Here is a 9,664-nt window from a genome sequence, read left to right on the forward strand (position 1 = left end):
GTTGTTGTTGTGTAGAGAAGAGGCTGAATGGAGTAGGTGATGAGGCATCAGAAGGAAATGAGAGCACTCATCCAGGCAAGAAATGAAGGAAGCTTGGACCAGGATGGTCGTGGTGGGGTTGTGAGAAGTCATTGGATTCTGGATATATTTTTAAGGTAGATCCAAAAGGATTTGATGACCAGTTGAACCTGGGAGTGTGAGAGAAAGAGTGAAAACAAGGATGGTTTTGAGGTATTGGGCTTGGGCAGCTGGATGGAAAAGCTTCAGGAGGAGCAGGTGTGTATGTGTGTGAGTGTGAGTGTGTGAGACAGAGAGACAGAGAGACAGAGAGACAGAGAGAGAGAGAGAGAGAGAGAGAGAGAGAGAGATTGGGTATTTGGATTTTAGACGTGTTAATTTTGAGAAGCTTATTAGATATCCAAGTGGAGATGTCCAGTGGGCAGTTGGAAGTCTGGAATTATGGGGTAGGTCTTCAGCATCTAAATAATATTTATAACCATGGGACTCGATATTGTCTTTAAGGGACTGAGTGTAGACCGAGAAGTGATGTCTATGGATTAAAATCTGAGATCCTCCAACATTAAGAAGTGAGAGGGGTGAGGGAGAGGATGAGGATGAATCAGCCAGGAGGCTGAGAAGGAGTCGTCAACCAGAGAGAAGGAAAGTAAGATAGAAACCAAGTGAAGAAAGTGTTTGAAAGAGGGGAAATGATCAACTGTGTCAAATGCTGCCGATAGGTTAAGCATGTCGAGGACTGGGAGCTGCCGGTTGGATGGTTGGATTTGGCATCCTGGGGCCATAAGTGATGCTGATGAGAGCAGTTTTGGTGGAGTAGTGGGGATGAAAGCCTTGTTGCGGTGACTTCAAGAGAGACCAGAAACAGGAAGTATAAATGGGCGACCACCCTACTTATACCTATTGTCTCAGGGTGTTAAGTGCTCCTGTTCATTTTGTAAGTATTCTAGTTTGCATGTTAACTTACATGTTAATTCTAACTATATAGGAAACTCTTTCAAGGACCGTTACTGGAAACCATAGCTGGAGGAACTGTGGTCAACAAAGATTTTTCTTAAACATAGGAAACGATACAGAGTATGTGTTTGCTGATGAAAAGGATCCAGTATGGAAGCATAAATTGGTGATATGGGAGATAAGGGGGAGAATTTTGAGAATAATGTCTTCGAAAAGGCAGGAGGGGTAGAATGTGGAGGGTTTGGCTGTGGGTAGGAGCTCAGTCCTTTGCAATGGGAGTTCATTCCATTATATTACAGGAGTCCGTTGTAATGGGAGGGAAGGCAAAATGCAGTTACATTTCTCACATTGTATTTTGCTGTTGATTTATTTGTTTGTTTCTCCACATATTGTGAGCTTCTTAAGAGCAGTAAGAGTAAGTGTTTTGTTTACTTTCTGGCAGAAATTTTTATTGTTCTTTTTCTACTCTCTAGCACAATGCCTGGCACACAGCAGGTGTGCAATAAATGTGTAAATGACTAAATGAAGGCTCTGTACTAATCATGTGTACGTTTTATCTTCTCACTCAGATTGGATCATTTCCATCAAATCTTGACAACCAGATTAATTTAATTGTGCTTCTCTTGTCTGGGCCTACAGGTAGCTTGACTAACAGGTAGAGCTGATTGACAGGAATGGCTGGTTTCTACTAAAATCAATGATGCTCCTTGGGAGTAAAATCAGTGACCTTTTGCTGCATTATTTTGCAGTGGTCCTGGTTATGGTTTTAACATGAATTTACTATTTACTTCACCTTGAACCTTCTGAAAACTATCTGTTCTCCTCAGTGTCCACTTGGCACTCATGGCTTACCATTCATATGGCTTGCATCATTATCTGTTATTATTATCTAATTTACCTTTATTAATGGGAAGCTCTTTGAGAATGCGGATTATATTTTCATTGCTTTTTGTTCCCAATAATGCTTTGTACCATCTGTGGTTAGAGAACATGTCTTCTTCATCACTTAAAAATGCTTAGTCCAGGCCCTGGTGCAAAGCAGATGCCAAATAAATATTTGTTGAATGAGTGAATGTAGGAATGAATGATTCTTGTCTGTGGTGTATGCTATTGGTGCACGACCAGATCTCCTTTCCTGTTTGGTGTGCTTATCACCCAGCTCTCACTCTTTTGCTTCTGACAGTTCACACCTGACCTCTTCTCCCAAGGACTCTCCTTGGACCACAGGAGCTGCATCATCCACATACTTCAAGAACAAGTGCCTGGGATTTTATGCCTTCTCCTGGGTAACCAGTATCCAATGACTGAGATGCAGGAATATGGAATCTCTCTTACCTCAAGGCAGCACAAACTCACCAGTTCAATTTACACTCTAGAGCTCCCTGTAGGATCAGGCCAAGGCCAGGACTTCACTTGAAATTACACCCTTGCTTGGCTTTTTATGCTGCCTTATATTGTTTTCCTTGCTCCCTTGTAGGTTTCTCCTTGAGAACACTTCTTTGATAAATCACCTGTACACTCATACTTTCCTTAGGGTCTGTTTTTTGGGAACTTAAGACATTGCATGTTTATAAGCAGTTGATGTCAGGGGTAGGGTGTCCTAACCACTGTCTCTCTGAGAGTGGTAGTTTCTGCTGTTGCAGGTGGTGTCTCCTGACAGTTTTTGGTTTTATAGTCCTGCCCACCAAAACTGTAGGCTACATTGTGAACTACATTTGATATTTCATTTGGTTGTCAGATGGGAAGTCGTTTCACAATTTCAGTAAATAATTGTTATTGAATTTAGTAAACATCTTATTGAATTACAGGTCTTTCTAACAAAGTCAGAATGTGTTTTCCTTGACTTTTTGCTCTTTTTGATTATACACATCTCTGTTGTCTTTCTTTAAGCAAGAATAATAAAGAGTTAATTGTATAATCAATTTTTATATGATTGAGTACAGCTCTCTTTTGTCTTCCTGTTGAATATAAAGATCCATTTCTACACACCAAGTAAACCGTTTACTTTTTTAGTGATTTGCAAAGAACACAAACTCCATTATCTGTAAAATGGGATTGGAAGTAATGTGTTTTAGAACTGAAAAGCACTTTAGCAACCAGCTGGTGGCTAACACCTTCATTTTATAAATGAGAACACTTGAGACCCAAAGAGGTTAAGTAATTTGTTCAATATCTCCCAGCTTGGTTAGTGGCAGAGCAGGAGTAAAACCCACCTCCCGGGAAGGCTCTCTTCCGCTCCACAAAATACAGATTTTTTATTCACAGAATTGATATGAGGATTAGGGACCACATCTGTGAAAAACAGATTTAGCCTTTGGAAAGAAAGATGCCAGATAGCTTTATGAAAGCTTTAAGAAAACTAATCTCATTTTAACCTTTTCTGCACAATTGTTAGTTTCGTTCAGTTTTACGTTATTTGCCTCAGGCTCCTTTTTGGCCAAGGACTAGATAATATACAGTGCTTGATTTGAAAATCAATATTAAGGATCCAGATTGTGTTAGAAATATGACTTACTTCAGCTGGTTTTGAAGCCGGGAACGGTTGCAGGCAGCCTTCCAAAATGGCAATCATTTATGTAGATGAAAAGTTTTCTATCCTACTTTGCATATTGGGAGTAAGGACAATTGGATAGTTGCTTCCAAAGAAAAGAAGAAGCATAAATTATTTTTTTGTTCAGCCTGGTAATACTTCCAAAGCTTGTTGCAATGTAACTTTAACAAATCATGAATTTTCTCTCCTGCCAAGCCACCATATCCCGCCTACTTTCAGCATAGTCAGGAAACCGTTATACTAATCCACCGTACCTTCCTATCTCTAGCAAGCACATGTAAGTGATAACTTTGAATATTTATTTTGATGCAATATAAATCTTCTCTATGTCAACTTGTAAAGCTGGGAAACTGTGACTTGCTCAACTTGGTTACTTTAATTGTTTAAGTTTGGTTCTTTCAGCCACAGCATGCTTTGATATATGAACAAGAATGCTGCTTAATATTCGTAGTATTCAAAGTGATTTGTATAGGCCCATATATGCAGGGAAGATAAAATTGGAGGATCAAAACGCTAAAGTAACTTTTCTATATATTTTTAATTAGGTACGCTTATATGCAAGACCTGATGCTATCAGAAGAGGATCCGGGGACTATGCTCTCCATATAACAAAGAGATTAATAGAATTTTATGAAGACTACTTTAAAGTGCCCTATTCCTTGCCAAAACTAGGTAAGAATTTTCTTGGTTATTTTATTGTAAGGGCTCCTTGAAGCTGGAATTTCTTATTCATGCATTTATTTGAGACATCCAGAAACATGAAAATTCTAAAGGTTATATTTTTAGAGAAGATGAGCATAGAAAACAGTTTCTTCTGAAGAGGTAAAATAAAATTCAGTGTTTTAAAGTCTTGCCAAAAAGTGCTCATAGGAATTAAGAAAGGCATTATGTGAGTTTAAGATTCCAGAAGATAACCCAAATAGCTAATTTGTTGAATAAGCACTATGGAGGGGTGCTTGCCAACATCTTGTTTAATCTTCACAACTGCTCTGTGGGTAGGTACTGTTAGAACATTTTCCACATAAGGGAATTGAGACCTGGGAGTCTTTCATTTACTCAGACAGACAGTAAGAAAAGGAGTTGGGATTTCAAGCTAGGTCTTGATGACTCCCAGAACTATGCAATATTTTACACTAAGAAGGCACTCCTTGATTAGTTTCTGTTTCCTAATTCTCACATGTCAGCCCTGAATGTATTAGTCATCCATTAGATTATTTTTGTTCAGTCATATTTTGAGTACACAGTTACAGTAAATAGAATAAAAACAAGAGAGGAGGAAAATTGCAATGATGGAGATTTTGTTCACCATGAATATGTTTACATTTCTTTCTTTTACAAAGTGAGTAGGTTCAATAATTATTTGTTGAATGAGTACATGAATGAATTTTGTTATCCTAATTTGCATGAAGCTGCTGCTTTTACAGGGAGTGAACTGTGATGTTCCAGGAAGTTAGAAAGGGTATATATATATATATATATATATATATATACCCATTAGAAATGCTGAAGCTATTTTTTCTTCTCAGAAAACTTGTTTTGAAATATTAATATCACAACCGTTTTTTGTTCCTCACCCCTCCTCCCTCATCCATTTTCCTTCTCAGGAGTGTTGTTAATCAGCATCCACATAAAAGTTATCACTCATTGACAAAAATAAAGTGCTTACCTGGTCAAAAGTATTAGCATTTGAACCTCAGGTTCTTGTCTCTGGAGATGGGCCTATTTCACTAAAGTACCTACCTGCCTGCTGTGTAGCTTTATTGGTCTTATAATCAGTGATTCAGAAAGTAGATAGAATAGTTGATATTGTTATCAATGGGTGTAGCATACAGTTTTAATGAGTGATATTACAAAATTCTGAGGTCTTTTGAAACATGTGCTCTTAGAATCCCTAAGATTTTCTTTCAAATTTCTAAACAAAATTTTATTTCAAATAGGATCTATGTTTTGTTTTGCTTTGTTCTTCCTTCTTTATTTTCCCCTCTATATCAACTTCCCTATTAGAATCTGTTACACTGAAATCTCCCCGGTAGGCACCCAAGGCAGAAAGGAAGACCTGACTTCATTTGCATGGGGGTGACACTGTTCTCTACACTAGGTAAAACAGGCTGGGAACTTCCCAGCTTGACCCTAATGTAAAATTCACGAGTGCTTATGTTGCACGTTCAGCAAGAGAAATAAAATGTGAATCTTTGTCCCCTTCAGACCAGTAATTAGTAGAGGAACTCAATTTATAACTTCAGGGGGTTCCATGTAACTGTCAGCTTGCAGCAGGAAGCATTTCTGTTCCTCTCCTTCACTCACAGTTGAACTATGCAGTCTTTCATCTGTAGAAAAGAGCTTTGTTCACTGTTACTATTACTTGTTAAGCTACCTTATGGTGTATATAATTGAATGATTTGACTAATCCCAGCACACTTCTTTTTATGTATCTAGGGGAGTTTCCACATCCCCTGCACTTTGTAAAATTTCTCTTGAAGTTCTACTTATTTAATATACCTTTAAATATTTAGAGCTATATGTTAATGGATTTATAAATATACTTTCTAAATGCTCCCTACATAAAAGCATTTTGACAAATCCTTACTTTCTACTGTACATTACAACTTATATTTTAAATGAATTCTATGGACATTAACTCAGTCTTTGTAAATGATGAATGTAGATGTATCCTAGATATCAGCTACATCTGCCTTGACTTTTTAGATCTAAGATGGTTTCCAAGACACCTATTCTTCCCTCCCTCCCCCCCTTCTTTCTTCCTTTCTTCCTTCCTTCCTGCCTTCCTTCCTTCCTTCCCTCATTTATTTAATAACCATTTATTGAGTACCTCACATATGCACTTTTCTATGTCATTGGGAGCCAGCTGCAAATAAAAGAAGGCAAAAATCACTTCCCACCTGGGGCTTAACATTCTCTTAGGTAGAGCCAGACATTTAAGCAATTAGTGATACATAGAGCATGTCCGATGGAGATAAGTGCCATTAAAAATAAAGCCAGAATGGAGGGATAGGAAGTGTGGGGAGCACATGGGGCATGGAGAAAAGGCTGAATGTTTCAAACGGGTGAATATGGAAAGCTTCATTGGGAAACTGACTTTGGGGCAAAGAACTTAAGGGGATGAAGGAGTAAGCCAAGTGGATATCATGGACGAGGACTCTAGGCAGAGAGAACACAGTGCCCAGCCTTTGAGATGGGAACTTTGTTCATGTATTTGAGGAACAGCAAAGAGGCAGGTAGGACTGGAGCAGAGTGAATAAAGGGGTGAGAAATAGGAGATGAGGTCAAGGAGTAGTGGGTAGGTGACACATCCTGTAGAGCCAGCAGGCTGTGGTAAGGACTTTGGTTTTTTTATTGTTGTTGTTGTTTTGTTTGTTTTTTGGGGGGGGTACGATGGAGATCTATTGGTCAGTTTTGAGCAGAGGTATTACATAATCTGGCTTCTGTTCTAAAAGGGTCACTCTTGTCACTAGGTTGAATACACTGTAGGGCAATGGTTCTCCACTGAGGGGTGATTCTTTCCCTCAGAGGCACCTGGTAATATCTGGAGGCATTTTGTCTTTCACAACTCAAGGGGGACTGGTGAGTGTGTACTACTGCCAGGAATGCTGCTAAACATCCTACAATGCACATGACAGCCTCCTACAACAAAGAGTTATCTAGCCCAAGATATTAATAATGCTGAGATTGAGAGACCCTGTTGTAGGGGGAAAGGGCAGAGGCATGAAAACCTCTGAATGTTGCTATGGCAACATTCAGGGAAAATTTGATATTGCTTGGACTAGGATATTAAGTGTGAGGTAGTCAGAAGTGGTCTAATTCTAGGCATATATTGAAAGTAGAGGCAGCAAATTCGCTCATGAACCGGATGTGGGATTTGGGGGAAAGAGACGTACCATGAGTGATTCCAAGGTTTTGCACCTAAGAACTAGAAGGATGGAATTGCCACTTACTGAGAGAGAAGGATTGTGGAAAGAGATCATTTTAAAGACTGATACGTCTATTAAACATTTAGGTGGCAACTTGATGTCTGTAAGAAACTCAAGTAAACAGTTCAATTTACAAATATGGAGTTTGGCTGAGTAATCCAGCTAGAGATATACATTTGCCGGCATTTTATGATGTATAAAGCTATGAGGCTGGATAGGATCACCAAGGCTGTGAGAGCAGGTAGAAAAGAGAATAGGAGGGACTTCCTCGGTGGCGCAGTGGTTAAGAATCCGCCTGCCAATGCAGGGGACACAGGTTCGATCTCTGGTCCGGGAAGATCCCACATGCCTCAGAGCAACTAAGCCCATGTGCCACAACTACTGAGCCAGCGCTCTAGAGCCCGCGAGCCACAACTACTGAAGCCTGAAGCCTGTGTGCCTAGAGCCCGTGCTCCACAGCAAGAGAAGCCACCACAGTGACCGCAACAAAGAGTAGCCCCTGCTCGCTGCAACTAGAGAAAGCCTGCGCGCAGCAATGAAGACTGAATGCAGACACACACAAAAAAAGAATAGGAACCGTTTAGCAGTTAGAGAGATTAGGAGCTGGTAAAGGCTACTGAGAAGAAGCAAGTGATTAAGGCACTAAAGAAACAGGTATATTAGACGTTCTGGGCATTTGGTGAAGAAAGTATTTCACAGAAAAGCAGATGATAAATTGTGGTAAGTCGAGAGAGATGAGGACTGAGAATTGATCATTCATTGAGGCTACCATGTGACCTGCGCAAGAGCAGTTTCAGGTCAAAAACCTGATGGGTGTGTTCAAGAGCAAATGGGGTGGATGCTGCAACTAGAGACAGTGAGTACAGATCACAGATCAGCATTTCTGAAAATTCCCCATGGGGAGGGTTCTGGAAATAGAGGGAAGGAGAAATATTTGTGTTCTAAAAATGCTCACTTCTTGAGAAGAACTGTTTCTGTGAGCAGATCACATCCTTACCTCACAGGTTGTCCCTGTCCCAGATGTCAAGGGAGTTGTGGAACTTGCCTCTTTTTTTTGGATTTGCATTAGAAAACCCCAAACAGACCTCCACCAGTTGGTCTGACTCTACTGGTGCTTTGCGGGATGTGCGCATATGTAAATGTCAGGGCATTACATTGCAAAAACCCCAAACAAACCCTTAAAATGTAATATTGAATCCTTCTTTTCTTAAAAATCACTTTGCTGTTCTGTCATAAACGCAGCAATATCTGCTCTCTTCCCCAATGTTTTTTTTTTTCATTTCTAATGCTGAATAGTCTTAACTTTCTCCGCCATTGTATCATCTTATGCTAGCTCAGCTCTAAGGATTTGAGTTTCCGCTCCAAGTAGTTTATCAGAGTAGTTCCCTAAGAGGAATTTTGATGCTTTCAGCTGGGACAATATTGATTCTCCTTGTTGCATAAGGATATTCCTTTAACATTTTAAAGCCCAAATAGGCAGGAGGGTATGCTGTGTAAGGATCTGTTTTAAAATCTCTCCATTAGGTAATTAAAACGATTAGTAGGAGGTTTGTAGAGAGTTTCTCTTTCTTGTTGTTAAGTTGTAAAGTGAGGTATAGAATCTACTTGATACAGTACAGCCAGCCTTTCTATAGCTCTGTGCCCTATTTTCATGAGAACTCTCTGAGGCATGGAGGTTTACTTTAAAAGAAGGTTGTTATAGATATATAATTAACTTATCTTTCCTCTTATCCCCAAAACTTACTGACCACAACTACAAAAACAAATGGGTTTGTGTTTACTAAATGTGGGCCACTCTTAAGGGCTTCGTACATTCTAACCCATTTAATCTTTATTACAGCATTTTGAGGTAGTGGCTGTTATTTTCTCATTTTCCAGGTGACGAAATTTCGGCACTAAGTGACTAAGTAATGTACTCAGATCACACAGCAGGAATTAGTGGATTTATAATTCAAACCCAGGTTCTCTGGCTCCAGATTCTTGGGATTATGATGAAACAGATTCCAGAAACTTTGAGAATTCAGAGATTAAAATATGGGTCAGGGCTTCCCTGGTGGCGCAGTGGTTGAGGGTCCGCCTGCTGATGCAGGGGACGCGGGTTCGTGCCCCGGTCCGGGAGGATCCCGCGTGCCGCGGAGCGGCTGGGCCCGTGAGCCATGGCCGCTGAGCCTGCGCGACCGGAGCCTGTGCTCTGCAACGGGAGAGGCCACGG

At 40.1% G+C, this 9,664-nt stretch overlaps 1 protein-coding gene across 1 annotated transcript in view; it reads left to right on the forward strand.

Moving 5' to 3' along the window:
• Window positions 1–9,664, forward strand: part of TRHDE (thyrotropin releasing hormone degrading enzyme) — a 443,586-nt gene that overhangs the window by 131,476 nt on the left and 302,446 nt on the right. Inside the window, exon 3 of the mRNA XM_024122728.2 lies at window positions 4,069–4,195. Coding sequence (XP_023978496.2) covers window positions 4,069–4,195 — 127 coding nt within the window. The remainder of the gene's footprint in view (window positions 1–4,068; window positions 4,196–9,664) is intronic.

Source organism: Physeter macrocephalus, chromosome 6 (genome assembly GCF_002837175.3).
Source record: "Physeter macrocephalus isolate SW-GA chromosome 6, ASM283717v5, whole genome shotgun sequence".
In the NCBI taxonomy this organism is placed as follows: Eukaryota; Metazoa; Chordata; class Mammalia; order Artiodactyla; family Physeteridae; genus Physeter; species Physeter macrocephalus.